General features: G+C 58.3%; 1 protein-coding gene across 1 annotated transcript in view; it reads left to right on the top strand.

Annotated features, from left to right (window-relative positions):
• Nucleotides 1-25,767, top strand: part of TGFA (transforming growth factor alpha) — an 82,023-nt gene that overhangs the window by 44,329 nt on the left and 11,927 nt on the right. Inside the window, exon 3 of the mRNA XM_055328272.1 lies at nt 21,465-21,585. Coding sequence (XP_055184247.1) covers nt 21,465-21,585 — 121 coding nt within the window. The remainder of the gene's footprint in view (nt 1-21,464; nt 21,586-25,767) is intronic.

The raw sequence follows: 25,767 nt of genomic DNA, 5'->3' as shown, positions 1-25,767 counted from the left end.
CAGAAGGGCCGTCGGGTGCGCAGATACTCTTCGAAGGACGGCAGGTGACTGGACGTGCACAGTGTTCTGTCCTTTGGGTGGGGTGGGATGAAGGACAGTCCCCCAAAGATGTCCACGCCCTGAGCCCCAGAATTTGTGACAAATGGGACTTTGTAGTCGGATTAGGCTGAGGGCTCTGGGTGGAGAGATCACCCCAGATGGTCCACGTCAGGCTACCGCAGCTGAAGGCCCACAGGGGAGAGAAGCAGGAAGGTCTGAAGAGTGACACCTTAATGACACCTCGATTTTGGCCCATCCAGGCTCCCGACATCCCGAACCGTAGCATGACACAGTCGTGTGACGTCGCTAAGTTTGTGATGATTTGTTACAGCCGCAAACAGAAACTAATACATTTGGAAAAGACGGAAAAATCCAATCTCTGTACCTGAGCCGGAGCTATACCTCGGCTGGTCCCGGGTGTGACGTTCAGAGACCTGGATTTGGGTCCCAAGCTCTCTTGTTGTCATTGTCTTCATCCCTACGGGTCACTTCTTGCCCCAAGTTCTGTTCCTCCTTAAGGATCTGTTCACCACCATTAGCTACGTGGCTGTTGCGACGCCGATAAGTCCGGGTGGGGCTGGCGAGCAGATTTCAGTTTGTTTTTTTGGGAAGCGGGCCACACTGCTGTTAGCACTTCCCTTCCTGGGGTGTGCGCTGGGCGTGTGGCACGTTCTCATACAGGGGACCGCAGAATGTCGCACCGAGCGCAGTGGAGGTGAGAAGAGACGCACGCGGAGGCGAGCAGCCGTTAGGACTATGACAAGAGGGCGGCGAGGGAACCCGACCCCAGGCGCACGACCTCCTGCGATGGCCCGAGATCCTCCTGTGGGGTCTTCTGGAAGATCCGTCCTGCTCAGACACGTCCTCTGATTGAATGCAAAGTTGTGCGCACAGAGAATGAGAAGCGCGAGGCCACAGCAGCGCGGCTGGGCCCTGCCTTGGGACCGGACAGGTGTCCACTGCTTGGCCTGAAGGCCCACGGAGGCACCCGGTCGGTGGGGCCGGAGGAGCCGGCAGCGTCAGCACAGCGTGGGGGCGGCCTGCTCTCCTGGGCAGCTTCTCGGGTTTTCTCCGGAACGTTCCTTCCCCGTGCGCACGGGAACCAGGACCAATACCCATCACGGCTCGGGCTGGAGCACGTGAAAGGTAAAGAGGCGCGTGCGGCCCTCCGAGTGCCGCCGGTGCCCACAAGGGATCAGGACCACGTTTCAAAATAAGAATGAATCGGTCCCGTCACCTCGGGGAACAGAGGAGCGGCGAACTCGGCGTCCACGCCCCAAGCGAAGTGTGTGCATCGGGAGCGGCGTGGAAGGCAGCCCTGGGTTTCGGAGCACACGTGGAGCAAGGTCGGTGAGTGAGAACCGCGCGGAGGTCGCTGGTCGCAACTCGTCATCCCGACGTGAGGAGAGGTTGTGAAATGGAACCCGGGGTCTGAAGTCAAACACGGGAATACGGAAAACCCCTACTTTACACGGACGCCCTTTAATAGTCTAAAAGGACGTCAGGGAACATTGAGGTGAGCAAAGCTGCCCCGCTCAGTGGAAAGGGGGGGTCCCAGACTTGGCTAACCCGGCGGGCTGGGGTCGCTGCGTGGCTCTCGTACCAACCACCAGTGTCACCTTGGGCAAGTCACTTAACCTCTGGAGTCTGTCTCCTTGTCTGATAAACGGGAGACGTAATACCCGCTTGTATGGACGCCGTCACCCTGACAAACGGGCGATGGGCAACACACACAGCTGCTCGTCCTGTCGGCGCCCGGCCGCTGGGGCGCACTCGCCAGCTCAGATGATGCCGAGGCCGTGCCAGGGGACCAGGATCCAGGACCAAGTCCCGCTCCAGAACCCCTTCCCGAGGGCCCACCTTGGCCAGGTGCGGAGGAGCAGGTGCACGCTGGGCGCCTGTCGAGGTTCACGGCGGGCCAAGGACGGGCCGAGGAAGGCTCAGCCGGCGTGAGACGGGCTCCGTTGCTCCTCTTCCCCTTCCCAGTCCCTTATTGTGCCGGGGCCATGGTTCGTCTACACTCTTCCTTCCTTCCCTCCGGTCCTTAATATCTTTGGTTTTGTGTCCTACGGGGCGTCTTCTCTCCTGTAGTGAGTTTTCCTGTACAGGTGACATAACCCGCTGAGTTAATAGTTGGTGACAAAAGTCATAGAGGTGCCTGTCTCACCTGAAACTCACTGGAGACGTACCTTTGTGCAGCTCGTTTCCGGACTTCATGACCTGTTACCCACGCTGAGCAGCCGGGCCGCCCGCGAGTTCCCGGGGGACGGAGGTGGGGACGCAGCAGGGTCATGGTCTTCGTCTCAGGGCAAGGAAGCTGTAGGGGAGCCTTTCCTTGGGGGGTCAGAGCAGAGCAAAGAAGGCTGCTCACGCCTCGGAGTAGAGCCCTTGTGAGAAGAGAGGGTGCACGGGACCCTGTTAGGCCGCTGCCTCCGGAAGGGGGGCCCTGGCTGGCTGGGCACAGGGGACGCAGACCCTTGACAGCGTTCGCGCGTGTTCCTCTTGAATTTCTATGAAGGTAAAGAGAACTAGTGTCTTTAAAAGCCACGTAGACCGATTCGTAGAACGGGGACACTCATGCAAGCCCAGGTGGGCCTCGGCGGAAGCCTCTGGAGTGGAGCAGGTGCGCCCAGCTGGGACGTCCTGAGCGGTGCGGGTCCCCTGCGCGCCCCGGCCAGCCTGCTGACACCTGTCACCTCTGCAATGCAGGTCGGGCCGGGCGGCTGCCTCCCAAGACCATGCCTGACGCCAGGGACCCCAGACCGTGTCCTCAGCCGCGCTCTTGGGGGGCTTCCCAGCTCAGTGGCGGGGCCCGGGGAGCTAGGAGCACCCTCTCCGGGGCGGCACGTGGGGTGGGGGGGCCCGCGCTGCTCCCGAGCATGGGGTGCACGCACGGAGCCTTGTTGCAAAGCAGGCGGTCGTGTTGCATGCGCCAGCGGACGTGACCAGCGACACCGGGGCCGAGCGCACTGGCTGTTTTCCTGGGTGACCGTAGGGAGCGGCTCGGTGGGGAGGGAGGCGCGGGCTGGTGCGGACACGCAGGCCAGGAGCACCCGGGCACCCCTGGGCTCGGACGCCCGCCCACCCGCCCGCCTGTGGCCACAGGCCGCGCTCTCCTCACTCCCTTCTGAGCTGAGGGCAAATAGGGCAGGAAGTCAGAGGGAGCCCAGCTCACAGCCCCTGGGCTATTTACCCAGCGTGATGCTGAAAGACACTTGTGTTTTTTGGAAGTTCCGTCCCCTGGCAGGGAAATAAAACCTCCTTTTTAGGCGAGGAAGATTGATGTCCAACGACATCAAAGGAACATGTGAGTAAAAGGAAGCTCTGTGCGCCGCGAGGGAGCACAAGGACTTGCACTGTGCTTGTGCCCCCGCAGAGCAGGCGCCTTATCAGGCCCGAACAGCGCGACGCGAAAATAAACCTGTTGTAACGGGGCGAAAGCTCAGCCGCTCCCGCCGGCCGGGCGTGAGGCGTCGGGTTAGTGGCCACGGACGGGAGGAGGACACGCGAGGGGAGGCGCCGGCTTTCAGCTCCGCGGAAGAGTAGGGTCCGTCCTGGCGCGACCGGCCTGGAGCGCGTCCTCCATCCGCGGCAGCTGCAGGGGCCGGGCTCGTGCGTCCAGGGTCTTCCCGGTGCATCTGCTTAGTTGTTCGCGGACCTTTCTGTGGACTCTCGGAGTCCGGGGGGGGAGTTTCTTAATTTTTTCCTCCTAATGTATTTACACGCGTGCTAGACCAGCGGTCCTCAAATTCCGCTCCCTAACAGGATCACCCGGGGAGCCGCACAAAATCCCATTGTCCCAGCTGCAGCCCGGAATAGTTAAACCATGACTTCTGGGGGTGCATCTAAACGCGGGTATTTTTCCAAGGTGGCTCCCGGGTGCAGCCAGGAGTGAGACGCTCGGTCCCAGAGCAGCGCTTCTCAGCTTGACGGGTTGTGGGGCGGCTGCGGGGAGACGGGGTCGGGTCAGAACGCAGGTCCTCGCTCTGCGGTTCTGGGGTGGGGCCTGGCACTCTGCATCTCCCACCAGCCCCCGGGCAGTGCCCACACTATAGAACCTGCAGGGACGCCTGAGCGTAGGCCTTCGGCCCAGGGCATGACCCCGGGGTCCCGGGATCGAGTCCCACATCGGGCTCCCTGCATGGAGCCTGCTTCTCCCTCTGCCTGGGTCCCTGCCTCTCTCTCTGGGTCTCTCATGGATAAATAAATAAAATCTTTAAAAAAACAAAGAACGTGCAGCTAGACAGCAGATCGTAGACACCGTGATTATGAGATGCTGCGCGGGTTCCCACTTGTCCCTTGACTGCTGCTGCCGCTTGGTAAACAAGCAGCAAAGCCACCCAAGTTCTTTCTCTTCCTTTTCCTGCAAGGTTGGTTTTTCTGTTTTAGGTTTGATTATGTGCCAGCCCCAAAGGAAAAGCCCCCGTTCCCCAGACACTGCCCGACGGTTTTCTTGTCCCAGAGAACGCACGCCGCCCCTGAGCTGGCCACGGGGTCCCTGGCCGCGGAGTGGGTGGCCGGGTGCTGCGGTCGGCAGGGTGGCACCCTGTGACGTCTGCCCCGGAGGCTCGCCCAGCTGTGGGAACGCTCCCCGGGCCGCCCGGGAGGCCTGGTCTCGTGCTTCGTCGGGTGGGGAGGGCAGATCTTAGTAAACACCGCGTGGGAAGAGGAATGGCACGGCCGAGAATGAGGCTAAGGAAGGGGTGTGTGAAACGCCAGGTTGCGCGAGGCCAGGGTGCCCGGGAGCAGCATTCCACCGCCCACCTCCCCGCCAGCTGGTGGGAGAAGGCCTCACCTGCCGACGGAGGGACGTGGGCGCCCGGCTGCGGCCCGTGCGAGCCTCCCGCGGGTGAAGGGGCGCGCTCTGGGGGCGCCTGCTTCAGGCCTGGGACCCCTAAGCCACTTTGCCCGGATCCAGTGACCGCCTGTGCCCTGAGGGGCCGACCGTGTGGGTCTCAGCGAGGCAGCCCTGTGAAACCTGGCCCGCGTCGCCCCCCGCCAGTGTCACCTTGAGTCAGGCGGCTGCCACGCACCCGGAGCCTCACCGCCTGCACACCTGCAACTGTGCACCTGCCCCACATTGGGGCACCAACCCCCCGGATCTGCTGCACTGTGCAAGACCCCCATTCGAGCTCACCTCCTCCTATGAGCCTTCTCAGCTCAAACCTCCTGCAGACGATCACCCCGTATTCTTGACTCCGTCCCACGTACGCGCATCGCAATGACAGACAGCGCACTTTAACTCCTCTGAGGCTCCGTCCTCCCTGGAGGCTTCTCTCACCCACCGTCACACTTCTGGTAGAATCATAATTTTAATAGGAAGGGGACCTTGCCTATATAGGAAAACCCGTTTTTCCGAGGAGTAAGCTGAGACTCAGGAAAGGGAATGATTTCCCAAAGTCGCCAGGAGTGGACGTCCCGGCCCCCCCAGGACGCAGGCCGCCAACGCGGAGGGTCTTGCGTTGCCTCCAGTGCAGCGTCCAGGCGGACTGTTGCAGCGGCCCGACCGGCCAGGCCCGACCCTGTGAGGGGCAGGTAACCCTGAGCTGGGGGTAGTGCAAGCAGATACAAACCCCGCAAGGTGCTTGCGTGAGGAGCTCCGTGGAACTTCAGTGCCGGATGCACAAAGGAGACTCGAATAAACGGAAAAACACAGCGCTTGTGACTAGGAAATCTTCCTATTTACGTGACCCGTTATCCCTAAGCTCATTTAAAATGTCAGTCTCCAAAAGATGAGGCTACAGGGGACGGACCTTGTAAATGACGCGAAGATCATCAGGACAAAGTAAACCTGAGAACATCCGTCCTTAAAACATGAGAGATGGTGGCAAAGGAGAATGAGGGATTTGTACGGCCAGTGAACCGTGTTACAAGGTCACGATAAATAACTCGGTTTGGTGCTGATGCGGAAATACCCAGAATCTCAGTGGAACTAAATAGACCACATAAGGAGTGTTTAATGTGTGATAGAGGGAACATTTCAGACCGATGGGGAAGCCATGAACCGGATAATAAGGGGCAATAGGAAAATTGGTTGGCTATTCAGAAAATAATAAAGTATACACTGTACACTAAAATTGCAGATGGTTTAGGATTAAATGTGAACCTGGGCGCCTGGGTGGCTCAGTTGGTTAAGGGTCTGCCTTCGGCTCAGGTCACGATCCCGGGGTCCTGGGGTGGAGCCCCGCGTCGGGTTCTCTGCTCAGTGGGGAGCCTGCTTATGCTTGCTCTGCCTCTCTCTATCAAGTAAATAAATAAAATCTTTATAAAAAAATGTAAACTAGGGATCCCTGGGTTGCTCAGCAGTTTAGCGCTTGCCTTTGGCCCAGGGCACAATCCTGGAGTCCCGGGATCGAGTCCCGCGTTGGGCTCCCGGCATGGAGCCTGCTTCTCCATCCTCGTGTGTCTCTGCCCCATTCTCTCTCTCTCTCTCTCTCTCTCTCTCTCTCTCTGTCTATCATAAATAAATAAATAAATCTTAAAAAAATGTAAACCATTAAATAGTAGAAGAAAAAGTAGGTAAATATATAATCTTAAGGGAAGACCTCTAGACATAATGCAAGGTGACTTCTGCATAAACAAAATGAAGACCCAACCACAAATTATTTGCAATATCTGTGTAACAGGATACCGACTTCTAGTTATTTTAAAGACCTCTTACAAACAAACAGGAAAGGACGTATCAGTAGGAAAATGAGCAAAAGATATAAACAGCTAATTAACTGGAGTTGAAATACAAATGCTAATGGTAATCATCTGAAAAAACAGTGGGCATCACAGGAAATCAAGAAAGTGCACTATGAGACTCCCATCCACCTGCATGGACTTGGCCAAGAGCAAAGCGGGAGATGGTATCTCGTGTTGGGAAGGATGCAGAGGGCCCTTCACCTCCCCCTTAGGGGCGTGTAAATTGGGGCGAACCTCCTGGAACGCAGCTTGACATTCTTAGAAATAAGCATTCCTTTTGTCGCACTAATTCAGCTCCCAGGAAAGTCATCACAGACGTGCACGAACGAAAAGCTGTACGTGGAAGGATATCCGGTTCTGCGTTATTCACAAAACTGAGACGTTGGGAAGCTGTCACGGGGTCCGCCGAGACTGAGGCAGCCGTATCAGCGGGAAACTTCAGCCGTTGAAGGTTTCTTGGCCTTGTAACGCTGAGGTGGGGAAGCGTTCACGGCCGTGTCACTCGATTTCCTCCTGGGGACAAAGTGGGGACACAGAATAAGAAAAAGACGAAGGTTATCGCTCAGTAGTGATTATCTGTGTGAGACGGGCTCGCAGCGACTTACACTTTAATCTTTATCGTTTTTTATCTTTCTTTGTGCTTTGCGGTTAGCTCAAGTCTTCTGCCTCGAACACAGGTTGCTTTTGCAATTTCAGAAGTTCCTAAAACGGGGGCGGGGGCGAGGGTGGGGAGGTGGAGCTGCAGTAAGAATCTGGGTGAGATTTACTCAGAGGTTTTTGAGAGACCACTTAGGGGCCTGTGATTGGGGTCTGGTGCCACCCGGAGGAGTGCACCCTGGAGGCACCCAAACAAAGATCAAAGGAGGCGCAGTACCCCGCCCTTGTTCCCTGGGTCCTTCCCGCAGGAACTGGTGTGGAATAGATGTGAATGTTGGATTGTTTCACCACCCAGGTCTACAGAGCACATTTTTGCTATGTTGTCTGGAGGCAGAACGTAGACCTTCCCCATTTTTACGAAGAGTCTCACAGGCGGGCACATGCGGGAGAGACCCCCTTCGGTGAGGAGAGGAAGCAGTGACTTACTAACCTGGCAGGTAGGGAAAATATATTCAGGACACGGGAATTAAGAGACTTGCTCTGTGAGCCTTTGCCTTTCAAATGCCATCGCCTTGATAACGTGGGAAAGTAGAAGATCCGAAGAGTCTTCAATTCCAGGAGGGGACAGCGTGGTTGCGAGCTGTGATTTCCTACTGAAGGGTGTGGTGTTTGCCCTGCTGCAGCTAATTAGCAAGTATCTGGTTTTTCTTGACCATCCATCCAACGTATGATGCAGAAGAGCCAACACAGCGACCGGAGTGGTCCTGCCGCCTATATAAAGATGACAGGTAACTATGACCGTGGCCTATAAAGATTCCATCAGGAGATGGACTATATCACGTAAAGACAGGAAAATAAATACATGTTCGGCCAAAGAGCCGCCCTACCTGCACCGTATGTCCCTAAACAGAAATTCGGAGGAGGCGATAAAGACACAAATAAAACCGTAAGAGCAGATGCTATGGAGGGGGTAGCAGGTGTCGTTTGAAAATTAAATAAGACTCAGCCCTTTGAATTGGTTCTCAGCTCTCAGATACAATATTGACTCTATTTTTAAATTTCACAAAATGTTCAAGGAGGCCATGAAGTCATGTTTATCAGCTCGGGGAGAGCCTGAGTTAAGAAAGAGCAGTAATGATGTGGAACATAGCATGACTGTAAACAGTACTTAAGACCTCAGGTAACTATAGCCCCGGAGCTCACGTTGGAGGCGGCCGGTAGATTAAACTTGAAATTTTACCTTAAAAAAAAAAAAAACTTGAAATTTTACTTCCCCTGTGTCTTGTGGGCTTGTCGGGAAAATGTTTTTGAAAATGGGAATAAATAGATGACTCCAGTGAGTTGGGTGGGTGATTCCAATGCTGCGGGCGTCAGAGACTCGGCGGAAATGAATGGTATTGGAATCCGTCACTGGACGATTGTGCCTCGTTCTGGAGCACACCAACTGGGGCTCTTTGGTCGCCGCAATCAATTCTAACTTGAGCAAAAACGACCTCGTGGGAAGGCTGTTGGAAGCCCACAAAATTGGCAGAAAAGCTGGAGAATCGTTATTGGAAATGAAGAGAGACCAAGGATGCCCCAGGGAGCCAGGAATTGGGCACCACACACTCCATCCCCAAACAAGCATGAGGCTCAGCAAGCCGCAGTCGGGTGTGTGAACGCCACCTGCACTATCCCTCTGTCTTCTCAAGATTCAAATTCTAGAGAAGAGGGCACATAAGAGAGGTTAGGGCATGTGACTGTAGCCTTAAAGCAGTGCCAACCCATGATGGGAGAGGTAATTCCCCAAAAGAAAATCTGTGCTCTTGGGAAGTAGAAAAATGTTTGCCAGGCAGCCCCAAATTGTTGAGCGCACACTCAACAGGGACCTGAACGTTTGATTGAAACGTAAAATGAAGGAGCATCAAACCTAATATCATCATGGATCAATTCCGGAGATGATTTACCCGCGTAATTAATACTGGCCGGATGCTGATTACAAAGTAGTCATAAGGATAGAATGCGACTTGACGGCAAACTCCAGATTGGTACGTTTTCTGGAAATTTCAGTGCGCCACAAATGGAACACCTGAAAAAAATTCCTTACATACCCGTTGGTGGTGGTGTTTGCCCGAAAGATAGGGAAGACAACAGGGTCACCTGCTGCTTTGAATGCAACTTGACCAGAAGGAACATCAGGTTGATCTGTGTGTCCTTTTAAAGTCTATAACCATGAAAGAAGGAAGCACTGGGCATAGTTCAACCTCGGTAAAGCAGAGTCTACAAAAATTCAGAGAAAGACCAGATGGGATCGCATGATTAGACTTCTAAAAAGGAACATGGCCTGGGGAGCTTGGAAGCCTTGTAATGGTTCCACTTTGATGGCCAGAGGATGCAGAGAAAGACGAGGCGTCCACGTTTAAAGACCCAAGAGCATCTGGGTTCTCCGACGCCGTCTCCCGTTACCACCTAATAAGTTGCGCAGAGACGATCAAAAGAAAGAGGTGTCCCAAGAGGTATGACAAAGAACGGTTACTGAATGACACTTTGTTGGGTGAACAAGGATGTTGGTGCTTCCTGGGTGGCAGGTGTGACTGTGGGTGCTGGCAGGTGTTCGTGAGAACGTCCGGAAAACTGAAGGACGGAGAACCTGAGGGTTGCCCACGTGGCTGTTGGCCACACACAGGTAAAGGGCATTTTAAAACCATATTTGGGAAAAGACAGGTGAAAAGGGAAGGGGTAGGTCCATCCTTTGGGGCAGGTCAAATACGGTTAGAGCAGAATCAGGAAAAGGCTCCTCCTAACTATGATTCTGTCTTCATATCTTCTGTCAAGGAGAAGGGTCCTTGACAGATGAAGAGAGGATGAAACCAAAGTAAATAAGAGGCAGAAGGTGAGCAAGGATCTTCGTAAAAGACCACCTCATGCTATAAATGGGTTTGTTTTCAAGGGTACAATGAATAACACCTCAGGATACCGAGGAAAGTCGTAGCAAAGATCATTCCACCCCTGTTGGTGATTTTTTAAGAAATAGTAGCAAATATGAAAACGGCTCGGAAGGTGGAGAAAGGCAAATATGTTTCTGACATGAAGTGGAAACACCTGAAGAGTCTGTAGACTATAGAGGATAAAACCTGATGATTCTTAAAAATAAAAAAATAAAAAAAATAAAATAAAATAAAAACCTGATGATTCTCTAAAGGAAACCGTAGACCAAGCTGTCGCAGCAGAGAGTGGATACTCGGCCCCGAACGAACCCACCGAAAAGGAGTTAGAGCGGCCTTTTTTTCTTTTCTTTTCTTTTTCTTTTCTTTTTTTTTTTTTTTTTTCAGCATTATAGGACTGATTAAGGAAATCCTGCTGCCAGGGTCATGCTATCGAGAAGATACAGTCTGATTTCAGCAAAGCACATGACAAAAATAAGTATTCAGTAAGACAAGCTGGAGAAATGGGAGTGGGAAGGGTGGCTGGTCAGCAAAGTAGAGCAACGACAGGGACCTCCGGAAATGACCGCACCCCCAGGCATAGCCTGCCCGGGTTCACCGGGGAGCCTTCCGGAAGGTTAGGAAGTTTTCAGCCAGAACATCCCAGAAGGTGTCCACTGCTGTACTCGCAGTGACCTGGGGAGCCTGCGGTGTTCCTGCGGGATTTATCTCCCGCTCCTGGTGAGAATTCCAAGAACAAATTGAAGAAATTGCTGGAAGGCAGAGACGATGGGCAGCCCGCAGTGATCGCTGGAGCGTCCGATGATGGAACAAAAGCTCAAAGAGGAAAAAGCCCTTTGCTAGAACGTTGGATCAAAGCCAGTCAACCAGGTTAAATTGAACAGTGACGAGCTTAACGCTATTTGGGTTAAGAATGATTTAATTAGGGGGAGAAGGGGAGAGATTTAATTAGGAAGGATAGGAGGCCACGTTTGACAGCAGATTGTGTGGAGAAAAGCAAGAGGCCTTAGGTGACCACAAGTTTATATAACCCAGGAGCATTCCAGGACCGCTGGCAAAATCGATGGAGAATTAAGTTAAATTAGTGTGGAAATCAGATCGTAGCAGGTGGTATTTCTGCTGTGTCCTGTTCCCGTGGCCTCCAGCTTCAGAGCCTGGGCTCTGAGGTCACGCTGCCTGCTTTTAGGTTTCCTCTCCGCCTGTTCTAGCTCCGTGCCTTTGGGTGAGGCCCTAAACTTCTCCAAACCCACATTCGCCATCTGCAAAATGGGTATAATAATAGAACTGTGATGTCACAGGGGTTTTCTAAGAATTAATCTAGATGGTCCGTGTAGGAGTCTTAGCACAGAGGCCACCCCTGACGCCTTTGGTAAATGCTTCTGTTAGTGGTGTTGTTGTTGGGGCTCCGACCGGGGCTCCCCCACCACCTGGAAGCTTGAGGAAGCCGGATCGTGGCCCATTCACCCAACTCGGGGCGAGAGGCCTCTGTTCCCCGCCACGGGACCTCCTGTGGCAGCGGCAGCTTCCCCGGGTGGGCGCGGAGAGGCAGGGGCCGTGCAAGCACGTGCAAAGCGGAGGCCGCGGGGCCTCTTCTGGCCTAGCCTCCCAGGTGCAGCCCCCCAACGGGGTGGGAGGGACATCACGGGCCGCAGATCCGGGACGTGGGGACCCCCCTGGAGACTGGCCGTCACGGGCCATCGCCACACGGACGCACGTTCGGTAGCCGACGGCAGGTGGACGGAAGGCGCTTGCTCTGCGTGGGCCCGAGGCTGGGGCTCGAGGCAGCAGGCAGAGCTACCTGCAGGGCTTCACGGGTTTTACTTTTGATGGAAAAGAAGGTCTTTGTTCTGCAACCAGTGTGGCTTGGAGAAGGTACCAAGAGAGCAAATGACCTTGGTGTTTCTGGAATCCCCCAGTGTTCCGCCTTTTAAGAACAAAGGTCCAACACGGTTGGTTTATACTCAGCCTGTGGGGCTTAAACCAAGAATTCCCAACTTTATAGGAGGCAGAGCCTTTAGATCCGAGAAGGGGCAGGAACACTGGCACGGAGTTTTCCTCCCTGGGACCCGGGCAGACCTGGAGGACAGGGAGGGGACACAGCCCCAGGGACGTAGGCCGGTGGGGCTGGGGCACCAGGGTACTCCGGGAGCGCCAGCAGCCCTGGGCTGCAGTGCCCGCGGGGAGAAGGGACAAGGCGCCCATTTTTGAAGTAGCCTCCAGGAGAAACTTCCGAGTGTTTGGTGGGGGTGGGAGCTAGCGGCGTGCGGGTCGCCCGGTGTGCACGTCGTGTAGGACGCGCCGGCTTCCGGGATGACGCTCTCCCTCCTCTCTTCTCCCTCTGCCCCGGGACGTGCTGCCGGAGTGATCGCTGGGATCTGAAGCTAGGGGCGCTCTGCAGAACTCCTGCCACTTACCGTGCAGGTGGGCCCCGTTCTGCCCCGGGAGGCGGGGGGATTGTCAGGAGCACAGTCCTGCGGTGGAGGGAGGGCCCGGCATGCGGGGAGGGGAGGCTATGTGGCGGGGGGCGCAGGGGGCTCCATGGGCTCGGACCGAGGCCTCAAGTCGGGGCCACCCCGCGGAGGAGTGCAGTCCGCCGTCGCCTGCAAGAGGGCACGGGTGCCTGGCCAACAGGGGACCACAACGGTAGAAGTCCTCCTCGCCCGAGAGGAAATGCTCTGCTGTGCTTGCTCCGTCTTCAGGTTCGTCAGGTATTTGAAGCCAGTACATTTAAACTTTCCCTTTTCTGTCTTTATTTGGGCCTAAAACACTGAGCAGGACCGCACAGCCTTTGGTGCAACCTGCCTTCGCTCCCCCGTCACACTCCACAACGTAGATTCGTGTCTGTAGAGACGGCGGAGAAAGAACCCACTGGCCACGTGAAAAGATGCATTCTATGAGAAGAGCAATCTGGTTTTTTTTTTTTTATTTCATTTAGGTATTTATTTGAGAGAGAGCATGCACCAGCATGGTAAATATCTCCCAGAACTCGGAGAACAAAAAATAAATAAATAAATAAATAAATAAATAAATAAATAAATTTAAAAAAAAAACAGAATAAATGAGAAAAAAAGAAATCTGGAAAATAGAACGAGATGATCCAATATACAGAACAACGATTCCAGAAGAAGAAAACAAACCAGGGTTGACAACATCATCGAAGGGATCATTAAAGAGAACTTTCCCAAGCCGAAAGCAACTTGCTGATAATGTTAAAACTTATTAACATTCAGTGCAATTTGACAATTTTCTTTCTTTTTTTTTTTCCTTCAATTTTCGTTCTTTAAAAAAAAGAAATGGTAGGAGGCCCGCGGGGTCTGCACAGAGGGACTCGAGTTGCCGTTCGCCTGCAGAGCCATCAGCCTGGGTGAGAGCACAGAACGGTGTTTTTAGAATATTTCATTGGTAGACAAACGCCTCACGTGCCGCCCTTCCTGGAAAAAAAAAAAAGAATCTTTATAAAAATCCTCTTTGGCTAAGTAAAACCCCAAAGCCAGGAAGACAGAAGAACAAGTGATAATGTGCGTCCAAGTGACCTGTCAGTCTGGTTACACTAAATACAAAGGAAAGTACAAGTTACATATAAAAATAATGTGGGAAGGACATGAAATCAAGTTATAATAATGACTAGAGAGATGCCCGGGTGGCTCAGCGGTTGAGCATCTGCCTTTGGCTCAGGTCGTGATCCTAAGATATTGGGATCGAGTCCCGCGTCGGGCTCCCTGCATGGAGCCTGCTTCTCCCTCTGCCTGTGTCTCTGCCTCTCTCTCTCTCTCTCTCTCTCTCTCTCTCTCTCTCTCTCTCATAGGTAAATAAATAAAATCTTTTAAAAAATAAATAAATAAATAATGGCTAGAAACCGGGGACGGGAGGAAAGAGGCAGGAAGAGTGCCCTACCTGGCTGGGCTAATGAAACATCGGATGTCTTCCTTAATCAGTAAATAAGTTAATTTTTTTTAACGTAAATCTTTACGTTAAAATCACGTTAAGTAGTTTTTTTTTTTACTTCTAAATTGGTTTCTTAATCAATAGATTGAGAAGAGAATACGTATTCTCAATCACTACAAGAGGACAGAGGTCAAAGAAATATCGTCCCATATGCAAAGGAAAATTAACTGGAAATGCTAAGCACTTGCAGGGACAGCGGTTATTCCTCAGCGATGAGCCAGCAAGTAATCTCTGTAGGTTTTTGGTGTTTTCTAGAACGTCTGCAGTGAACTTGTAGGACTTCTTAAATAACAAGCCATGGAACTCCTTGTGAGGTTGTTGTAAAAGTTGTTTTACGTAGAATACGGCTCCAGGACACACAGGGTGGGTACGAGGGCCCCGATGAGACGCGCCCGGGCGGCCCCGTGTCTTCCCGGCCGCGGGGGTTTGCGATCCTGCGGGACGCGGGTCGGAGAAGGAGCAGGGCCCTCGCCTTCCATCTCTTGGACTGAAGTCGTCGTCGTCGTCAGGAGCTGTCGGGCCTCGGTGTGCTTGTTGGGAGTGGTCTGACGCCCCAGGGTCACCTCGGCCCCGGCAGCGGGGTCCAGCCTCGTATCCGAGGGTCAGACCTTGACCCGGGGAGGCCGGCTTTGCTCCGCCCGCGCCGTGCTCGCTTACACAGGCCGACCCCACAACCACTCAGAGCAGGGCCGGGTCACCCCGGCCCCCACGAGACTGTGCCCACCCTGTAGAGGTTTGTGCGGGTTGAGCTGGAGAACGGACGGGACCTACTTTCAGCCCAAGAGCAGAGGTTTCGGAGGGGAGGCCTCCGATCGGGGCCAGGCCGGCTTCAGGTTCTGAGCGAAAGACGTGTTGGCATCGGCGAGCGGTTCCCGGAAGGGACACGGGAGAAAGGGAGGGAAGGATGTGACTTGTTATGGGGTCTCGTCCTCGTCGGACACCCCCAGACACGGGTCGACCGCAGGCTCGGCCTGAGAGTGGGACGCCTCTCGGAGAGGTGGCCCCGGTGCCCGCTGGTGCCTGCTTGCCTCCAAGTCTGTGCGGGTGTCCCCGGCCTCGCCCCGGCCACGTGCACCCGGGGGAGCTCCCGTCCTCCTGCCCTGGGAGCAGCTCCCCTATTCCGCCACCGGCTAGGGACGGAAGGACAGATCCCAGAGGTTTTTATGGACCGACCTGGGAGGAGCACACGGCGCTTCTGCTCACATCCGTCGGCCCCAGTCTGGTCATGGGGCCGCCCCCGCCTACCAGAGAGGCTGGGACGGGTAATCTCCGTGCCCGGCAGGGAAAGGGACACGGGTTTAGGGAAACCCAGGGGGGTCCCTGCTCCAGGTCCCGTCCTCCTCCTCATTCCCTGCCTCCGGTTTCGTTGCTGTTGGCTTTCAACCGAAACAAACAAAAAAGATGCGAGTGTATGAGCCGCAAACGGAGCGGCTCACGTGGGCCACGTTCTTTGTGGGGTTTGTTGTTCATGGTAAGAACATTTATTTCGGTGCCTAGAGGCCAAGCCTGAGCTCCCACTTCACTAAACACCCTTCATCTGAGCATCCTCCATCTTCCCTAGACGCTTCTTTTGTGTGTCCCTCCACCTTATCCCCCTTTATTTTTATTTTATTTTATTTTATTTTTATTTATTTATTTATTTATTTATTTATTTATTTATTTATTTATTTATTTTTCTTATCCCCCTTTAATGATGAGACAGGAGTCAGGAACGTGATCTCTCTTATGCAGATTCAAACCGAGATCCTTAAGGATAATTCCCTATAAAACTACAGTCCTGTGAGCAAAACCATAAAAAATAAAAGTCGTTTAGCTTCTAATTATCTTTATAGTGTCGTATGTAGGGCTGTTTTTGTGTGTGTGGGGGGGGGATTTTTTAGATATTTTATTTGTTTATTCATGAGAGACACACTGGTTGGTCATGGGACAAACCACGTCCACACGTCCACGTCTGTGTTTTTAGGGCTATGGAGCCCTAAATTCACCTCTGGGTGCCTCAATCTCACTTAAAACGAAGAGCATCTTCCATCCATCCAGACCGCGTCTGCCGACTGTAGATGAAAAAGGCATCTGTCTAAAGCTCCGTGGGAATAGAATGTTCTAGAAAAACAGTCACCCGGGTAGCGATTACATGTACTCAGGGTGGAAGGCTTGACGGGATTATGGTTCAAAGACTCGACAGCAGGAAGCGTTTTTTCCTAGGGGTGGGCTGAGGCTTTCCTGCCAACCCCCTTACCTAGCAATCCCGACGTTAATAAAGAGGAGAACAGAGGGCCAGGCAGCCCTGGGCTCCAACGGGGCTGCTCCTTTAACAAAGCCCGACAGAATTCCCCGTCCAGCGGGACCCCGCGCCCGTTCCCGGGGCCGTTCCTGGGGCCGTTCCCATTCTGCTTCAAGGCTGGCTGACCGGCCGGACGCTGACGCTGACTGCGTAGACGCGGCTCGCAGCGCGGTTCCAGATGCTGTTGGCCCCCAGGAGGATGTAATTAGAATAAGGGGCTTTCTGGGTGGAAGACGTGAAAGAAAGAAATGCTCTGTCTCTTTGAAATCAAGTCGTTAAATAATAAGAGACGGGGGCGGGCGGGGGGGGGGGGGTTCGCCTTTCGGTCTTCAAAGCGAAATCGTGACCTGCAATTTTCTTAATGGGTTCTGTGCTTCCGACTGCTGGGCCGAGGTGAGGCGGGGAGAGGACAAGCCGGAGGCCGAAGGAGGGGCAGCCCGGGGAGCCAGCGGGGGGCAGGGGGGCGGGGGGCGTACCCCCTTGCGTCCCGTCTTTTACTCGGGATGGACCCGGGACGCCGACTGGGGACTCCTGGGGCGCCTCGCCCCCCTGCCCCTCCCCACGCGCTCTGGGGACGGGGCCGTGTGGCTGTGGAGCGAGGGCGAGCTGGACGCCGGCCGTGGCACAGGTGTGGACGTGGTTGGGCGAGACGCCCCGGTGCCCAGTGTGGGCCTGTGGCTCCAGGACCGGGATCAGACTGGGTTCCTGAAGCCTCGGTGCCAAGTAAAGCCTTGTTGCCATGGGACTGGATGCGCTTCTGCTTCTAGAACAGTCCTAGGATTTCGCGTTTCCTGCTCATCCCTGATTTGTCTGTTCTTCAAATGGAAGAGGTGTCCTCCCGACGCAAGATGCCCTTAAGGGTTTCTTGACCCCCGACTTCCCCATGTGCTCTGTGTCGTCCGTCCCCCCCCCCCCCCCGAGCGACCGTGTGCTGTTAGAGCCAGAGCTTTAGCGACAGCCGGCCTGGCTCTGGCTTCTCCACGTAGCACACGGGGCTAGTACCTTTGCGAGGATTACCTGGAGTTCTCTGGATGCCGCGCCGGGCAGTGGTGTAGACAGCCGTAGACAACTCACTAACGGTCGCCGGGGTTGACGCCGTCACCGTCATTAGGCCCCGCAGAGTCCGACCTCAGAAGATCCCACCGGGCTGCGAACACTAAGCCCAGGCCCTTCGGGGCGTGAACCCAGCAAAGGATTTCTGTGCTCGCGTCCGTCCTCCGCTCCCGTGTGCAGATAATACGTTCCACGCGTGGAGTCCCCACTGTCCCCGAAGCAGTCCTGCCTCCGGGTGCCCCTCCTGGAAGCGCCCCCTCCGCTGCCCGGAGCTGCCTAGGCTGCCCCGCCCCCAGGTCCTTCCTTTCCGCGGCCCCACGGCCCCGTGAGTCAGAGGTGCCGTCCGTGCGTCCTGGGCTTCCCAGGCAGCTGCCTTGAGCAGGTTACCCACACCGAGCGGGGACTTGGCGCTCACCCCGCGGCCCGGCTGGAGATGTAACAGGAGGACGCCGTGGCGAGCCCCGGGGGCGGAGGGTCCAAACCGGGGGGCAGGCGCCCGGGTTAGGCTTAGACGGCGTCGGAAGGTCGGTGAAGCGTCCATAACCTGCGTTCGGGGGAAGCCGCACCTTCGGTACAGGCGTTGCCGTCAGGAGGTTGAGGAGCGTGGGTGGGGCGACGGCGGCAGAAGTGGCCCGGCCTCCCCTGCGCCCAGCACAGCCCCCGTGGGGGCCCAGCGCCTCGGGGAGGGCTGCCTTTCGTCGCTTCCCGAAAGCGAATGTCCCGTCCCCTGAGCTGTTTGCAGGCTGCTCCCTGCGCTGTCTTTAAAGCATCCCCTGCTCTCGGTTTTAACGAACGGGCCCGATGATCGCGTGGGACAGGCAAGTGCCCTGGGATGGGAGCTTGCCCTCCCCTGTAAGGCGGCCCGGACGCCTCCTCCGCACGCTGGGGCTCCCGCTGACCCCGTCCAAGCCGCCCCCTGCTCGGCCCAGGCCCGCAGCCGCAGGAAACCCGGCCCCTTCCCGGGGGCCCTCCTCTCCGCAGAGAAGGCCAGCAGCGTCCCCACCGCACTCCTGCCATCTCCCGGATGCTCACGTGCCCTCGAGGCCCAGGGACATGTCTCTACCCCGTCCAGCAGGGCAGCTGCTGGCCCGAGGCGAGCCCCCCGGCCCAGAACGGAGCCGGCCGGGGCGAGAGGCCCTGGGTCCGCGGCATCTGTGTGCACCCCCCTCCCCGCTCACCTGCCGCGGCTGCTCGCCCACTCCCGGCCTCACTCAGGGAACCCACGGCCCTTCCTCCAGGACGTTCCAGGAGCCCTACTGGGTTTTGCCTCAGTGTCTGAGGAGAGAACGTGTGGTCGCAGGTCAGGGACCTCGGCTAGAAGTTCCTACTAAAGAGCCCGGGTCCGCAGTAAACTGTGGCGAGGTCAGCCCCCGTCCTGGAGGGAGGGATGGGGTGGCTGTGGAGGGAGCTTTGCCGTGGGGACGTGTCCGCGACCCCGGGCACCGGGACACAGAGCGGGGAGCCGCCCTGAGCAACCCAGAGAGCCCGGTGAGGGCCCTCCGACGGCCCGGTGCCCACCCCGCTGCCTGGGAACCGCAGGACGGCTGGCCTGGCCCTGCCAAGCCGGGGAGCCCCTCCCTGCCCCGTCGGGTCCCTGCGCCTCGTGCCCGGGTTGCAGCTGCAGACGCCCTTCACTGTGAAGCGGGCCCCAGGCCCATGGCCGGGTGCGGGGTCCCCGGGCTCAGCTCTGCAGCCCCCCAAGAGGCATCTGCAGCGATGTGCATGGGCCGCGCCCTTGGCAACTCCAGCTGGGGTCGCGGGGGGTCGGCACAGGGTTGGTTCCGAAAGCTTTGGCTGGGACCAGCCCCAGGCCTGGAGGAGAGCAAGCCCGCCGCGCCCCCACCTGGGCTTCGGGCCCCCCCCCGCGCGCCCAGTGCCCATCAGGGCCCTGCATGGGGCACACACACGGCACACATGGGCCTTCGGGGTGGCCGGGCCTCCCCCTGTGGACCCTGGGGTGCAGCGCAGCAACCGGAGGAAGCGGCGCTCGCACCTCGCGCAGGCTCTGACGGGTCAGCAAAGGTCTCTAGCGCCGTCGTGGCTCCGTCATCCAGAGAAACGGTGTGAAGATGAACAGGTTTCAGGGCCGCCGCGGCTGAGGGGCACCCAGGGCCCGTCCTCCGGGTCCCTGACCCCGCGCTGCAGAGCCTGTGTGCGTGGGCTGCAGGCAGGCCTTGCTCGTCGCCCGGCTCCAGGCCTCAGGGCCACGCAGGGCTTGCACGGGGCTTGTGGGGCTTGCATCCTGCTCTGTCTCCAGGAGGTGGGACATGTGGAGCCCTGGGGGGAGGGCAGAGCCGAAGCCAAGCCTGCTGTGTGCACTCCGCTTCCCAGGCTGGGGCGGGGCTGGGCTCTGGGTGCCCTGGGGCCACCGCACCTGCGTGACCTCTCCTGCCCCTGCCCACCCCCCTCCCCCCCCAATGCCGTCGGCCTGGTGGCTCCTTCTCTGTTGCTGGGCCTGCATCTGTCCCCCTCCGCCCCCCTTCCCTTTCCTTCTCCGTCTCACTCACCTGTGCCCCTCCCTTTATGACCCCATGTTGGTAGAGACCCTCTGGTCGTCTTGGAGCCGTGGCCAAGCTTCCATAGGGCCGGGCTACCGGGGAACGCAGGGTGGGGCCTTGTCCTTGCCCGAGGGCCCTGGAGAGGTCCGTGTTCCCGAGGGCAGATCCAGACTCGTCCTCATGGGTGGCCGCGGACCTGACCCCGGGCCACGAAGGGCGGAGGCGCAGGGCAGGCCTTCCTGCCACCAGGTCGTGAGCACCTGGGTCGTGAGCACCTGGGTCGTGACCCGCTGCCACAAGGGTTCCCCTTGCTCTTCTGAGAGGCCTTTGTCTCTGAACAATGTTCCGCGTGTGACACAAGCCGGGCCTCCCGTCCCTGCGCAGCACGGTCCCTGGCGCACCTGCGAACCTACCGTGATCCCACCTCAACAAACCTGATTCACAGGAGATCACCTGGAGGCACTGGGGGGCTCAGCGGTTGAGCATCTGCCTTCTGCTCGGGTCGTGATCCCGGGTCCTGGGATCGAGTCCTGCATCAGGCCCTCTGCTCCTCCCTTTGCCTCCGCCTGCTGCTCCCCCTGCTTATCCTCTTTATCTTTCTCTCTCAAATAAACAAAATCTTAAAAAGAAAAATCCCCTGGAGAGCCTGTCACAGGTCCTTGGGCGCCTCCCCAAGACCCTGATTCAGTAGGTCCAGGAGCAGGGTGTGACCTTGGCTCTCCAAGGGGCTCCAGGGCATGACCTTGGCTCTCCAAGGGGCTCCAGGGCATGACCTTGGCTCTCCAAGGGGCTCCAGGGCATGACCTTGGCTCTCCAAGGGGCTCCAGGGCGTGACCTTGGCTCTCCAAGGCTCCAGGGGCTCCCAGGGGGGCCGCCCTCCCCACGCCGGCCTCCCGCGTGTGTCTGTGCTGCTCCCCCTGGGCTCCTGGGCTCCAGGCCCCTCCCGGCCCCGGCGCCTCCTCGCCTGCCGCAGGCTTGTCCGTACCTGAGCTGTGGCCTACATCAGCCGCGGGCTCGTCCTCTACAAACCACGTTGGAACCGTACCTATTTCACTTAGGGTAACGCACCCCGAGGCCCTTGCGCGCCATCCCGTTGCCGCTCGGCCTCACCTCGGGGGTCGGGCGCCGCCCCGTGACTGCCTTCTGGCTTCTTGCCTCTGAAACGCGGTTCTGGGAAGTCTCTCTTGAAACGAAGGTCGAAGGTCGCTGTCGCTTTGCAAAAGTTAAGGTGCGGTCGCGCAGGGGCAGGCCCTACACGCTGGGTCCCTCGGAGAGTCCGTTCAGTGTTCCACATGGTAGGGGCACGGTGCACGGTGCGGGGAGGCACGAGGGGCCGGCGCCTGCGGTCCCGGCCCCGGAGACGGAGAGCGCCGAGGACCCCGTGCGGGGGAGCGGGTGGCGGGGGCCGCGGGTCTGAGCCACATGTCCTTCTCTCCGCAGCACGCCCGCCCGTGGCCGCCGCGGTGGTGTCCCACTTCAACGACTGCCCGGACTCCCACAGCCAGTTCTGCTTCCATGGAACCTGCAGGTTTCTGGTGCAGGAGGACAAGCCCGCGTGCGTGTAAGTGTCCCCTGCTGTCCTGAGGTCCCGGGGCCGGGGGCGTCCCTGCAGCCCGTGGGAGGAATGGGGACAGCCCCACCACGTGCCTGAGCCCCCGGAGCTGGGGGGGACGGTCCGCACAGCAGGCTGAGCGACACCTGCTTCAAAGCCCGGGGTTGAAGCTCTAGATTCCAGTGGCGGGACCCCGGGGTCTCCAGGGAGCGGGGGCGGGTGGGAGCCTGGGGATCTGCATCTGTAACAAGCACCCGGGGTCACGCCTGGGTTCGGCCGACTCTGAAAATCCCCGGGTCCAGGCGTAATTCCCTCGTTGGGGCTTCCGGAGGGCGGGGCGCCGGGTGGGGGCCCGGGGCCATCCTGGGAGGACGGGCTCTTGAGGGAAGCTCCCCTGAGCAGCCGGTGGGGTTTGCCCGGCGGGGAGGACGGGGAGGGGCCCAGGCCTGGGCGTCGGGGGACCTGCGGTGGCTCCAGCGGGGAGACGACACCGGAGACAAGTCGGAGGTCGGGGCCTGTGTTCTCTAGGCGGGGGGTCCACGCTGGTCTGGGGAAGGGGTGTTTAAGAAGCGCCGTCTGTCCGTCTGCCCATGTAGAACCCCCGGGGGGCGGCAGTCCTCAGCTGCGGGGCTCCGGGCCCTCCGGGGCGTCCAGGGACGGCAGCCCGGCCCCCACCCGCACGGCGCTGGTGCCCCCACCTCACAGTTGCCGCCATCACGAGCCTCCAGGTGGCCCCTGGGGGTGGGAGGGAACAAAACCCGCCCTCTGCCCGCCCCCATGGGAAGCCAGGAAGCCACCCATCGTGCGGTCGCCGCCCTTTCCTTTCCGTGGGTCACAACTGATAGAAAGGCAGCCGTTGCCCGTGGTCCAGTGTCACAGAACCAGTGAGGGACACTACAACGTCAGCAGGAGCTAGGATCTGGGCCCTGCGCTTCCGCGGACCCCGGTCCAGGCCCGCTCTGCAGGCTCGGCCACGCGTCCCCGTCAGGACCCCACGAGTCGGGCACACAGAGGTCGCGCCCGGGTGGCGGAGCAGGAGCTCCCAGCCACGGTGCCGCGGGTGTGCGTCCGCCCACCCCATGCTGTGCTTCTGTCCTCCGGAGGCGCAGCTATATGGACGCGGGCAGGGCCTGGAGCCTCACCCGGGGGGTGACCCAGCCCCGGCCACAGAGCGGGAGTCCCCCGTCCCCAGCCCGTGAATACAAAGCACGACGACGATTACTCAGGGTTACCATGTCTAATAAATTATACGCAAGGGCCCCCGGGGGCTGACGGGACCGCGTTGTCAGCAGCGCAGTGTGTGCGGGACACTCGAGCCCACAAAGGCCGCGGGGCACCAGGAAGCCCCGGTGCGGCCGGGACCCTCGGCGGGGACCCTCGGCGGGGACCATGGGCCCTCCGGCAGCACCCAGCGCACCCAGCTGCGCGGCGGAGGCTCCTCTTTGGAGAAAGACGGCGAGTCCCTGCCGAGTTGGGACCAAGTTTCAGCGCAGTTCCTCCCCGGGCCTTCCGCACCGGCCGGGGCTGCCGCAAGTGCTTCGAGAGCCGCCCGCCGGGAGCAGCACCGTCCGCGGCGGCAGAGCCCAGGGCAGCGGGCGGTCGCCTCTGAAGGCGGGGGCCCCGGGGGTTTTGTCCTCTTGGTTCTGGGAGCCTGGGGAGCTCACCGTCCACCACGTCTACGCAGCACTGCGTGTTCACAGTCAGGACGCCTGAGCCCCCGCCGCCCCCACCCCCGTTCACGCTGTAAATGTTACTAATCACGAGCTTTCTGGAAAAGCCGTAGCCGCGTGCAGGGCCTGGCTCCCCGCGCCCACATGCAGGGCCGCATGGAGTCCTCACGCCCCCCTTCTCGACTGGGAGTCCTTGTGCTTGCTGCATAGACGACCGCCTGGGCGGCCCCGCGGAAGCCGTCGGCCCAGGGCCCCCAAGCTGCCAAATGGCTGAGCTGAGGGTTCAGTCCACTCGATTCCAGCCCCCAAACCCGTGTTCTCAGCTCCTGCCCCACGAGGATCTCTGTTCGGCCCTAAAAAGCTCACCTGTTTAAACAGAGACGGCAGGTCCCCAATGGAGTCACCTGTGCTAAGCCCCCGCCGCCGTCCCCCAGGAGCGAGCTCAGCCGGTCGCCCAGGACGCCCCTGGGCAGCTCCCGTGACAGCACGTGCCTGAGGGGCCCCGTGTGCCCCAGAGAGACGAGGCCGCCCATGCAGGTGCCTCCCCCCGCTTCTACCTGCCGGGCGCCGCGGCCCCGGTCACACGTCGCTGCAGGACGCCGACGGGATCTCGACATTCGCTCAGCTCAGTCTTGCTCTTGAACGTCTCGAATCACTAGGCTCTTCTGTTTCCAAGAGAGGCATTGGCGTCTGCCCACCGCGCACACAGGGACGTCGGGGTCGCCCCCAGCCCTCCGCCCGGACCACCCAGCAAGCGCGGGATCTCCAGAAACAGCCGGGCCGTCCCTGTGGTTTGGAAAGGCCGACCACCTGTCGGGAGGCACAGCCCTGCGAGCACTGAGCGCCGCCTGACCTCAGTTTCCCCAGCAGACCTTGGCAGCCCAGGGGGTGGTAATCGGGCCACAGGTGTCTTCTACGTGGCAGCAGGGGACGATCTGCGTCATCCTTGAGGAGTTGCAGGAAGTTACCGGCATTTCAGAGGTCGTTTCTTTTTTTTTCTTTTTTAAGATTTTATTTATTTATTCATGAGAGAAGAGAGAGAGAGACAGAGACAGAGACAGAGAGACAGAGATACAAGCAGAGGGAGAAGCAGGCTCCATGCAGGGAGCCCGACGTGGGACTTGATCCCGGGACCCCAGGATCACTCCCTGGGCTGAAGGTGGCGCTAAACTGCTGAGCCACCCGGGGATCCCCAGAGGTCTAGTTTCACTGACCCGCCACCCTGTCCCCATCCCATTCCCATCCCATCCTGTCTCTGTCCCCATCCCATCACGTCCCTGAACCTGTCCCAGTCCCCGTCCCCATCCCATCCCCATCCCATCCCATCCCATACCCGTCCCCATCCCATCCCCATCCCATACCCGTCCCCATCCCATACCTGTCCCCATCCCGTCCCCATCCCATACTGGTCCCCATCCCCATCCCATACCCGTCCCCATCCCATCCCTGTCCCCATCCCATACCCATCCCCATCCCACACCCATCCCCATCCCATCCCTGTCCCCATCCCATACCCATACCCATCCCTATCCATCCCACCCTCCCATCCTATCCCCATCCCACACCCGTCCCCATCCCTATCCCAGTCCCATACCCGTCCCATCCTATCCAGTCCATACCCGTCCCATCCCTATCCCAGTCCCATACCCATCCGCATCCCATCCCCGTTCCCATCCCATCCCCGTCCCCATCCCATCCCTGTCCCTGTGCCATCGCCGCCCCATCCCCATCCCCGTCCCGTCCCATCCCAGCTCGCCCTCTCACCCCCACGGCTCCCCACTGCCCCGTGCTGATGCGGGTGTGGGCCCTGACCCACTCTGCTCACCATGTGAGCTTGGACATCTGGTGGGGACGGGACCATGCCACGGACCCTTGTGTCTGCGGTTCCTAGAAGACTGGGATAACTAATCCCCCCCAGAGCGGGAACTCCCAGTCTGGGCTGAGAGCGGAACATTCTGTCCCCACTCGCATGAACGGCCCCTTGGGTTGCTGACACTCACTCCGGCCAATAAAACCAGCCTTCCTGGGGATCCCTGGGTGGCGCAGCAGTTTGGCGCCTGCCTTTGGCCCAGGGCGCGATCCTGGAGACCCGGGATCTAGTCCCACGTCGGGCTCCCGGTGCATGGAGCCTGCTTCCCCCTCCTCCTGTGTCTCTGTCCCTCTCTCTCTCTATCTATCATAAATGAATAAATAAATCTTTAAAAAAACAAAACAAAACAAAACAAAAAAACCAGCTTTCCTTCAAGGCCAGCCAGCTGTGTCACGGCCTTATAAAGGCCCGTAGTGACCCGAGATCATAATCGAAGACGCGGGGGCTCCTTCTAAGCTACTGTCGTGCCTCAGCCTTGTTTTCTATGAGAAGGACGGTCTTCAGGATTCCGGAGAACCTGGAATGACGTCTCACCCCGAAGTGTGAGCTGAAGTCAGAGCACAGCCCGTCAGACGTCAGACGCAGCCGTCGGTAGTGAGCGAAGTCCTTGGGCCCCACGTTTCAGCTGAACCGCGGGCGGTGCTTGCGGCT

Source organism: Nyctereutes procyonoides, unplaced genomic scaffold, assembly GCF_905146905.1.
Source record: "Nyctereutes procyonoides isolate TBG_1078 unplaced genomic scaffold, NYPRO_anot_genome, whole genome shotgun sequence".
In the NCBI taxonomy this organism is placed as follows: Eukaryota; Metazoa; Chordata; class Mammalia; order Carnivora; family Canidae; genus Nyctereutes; species Nyctereutes procyonoides.
Note: the sequence above shows the minus strand (reverse complement) of the source record. Positions and strands in the feature narration are given on the sequence as shown.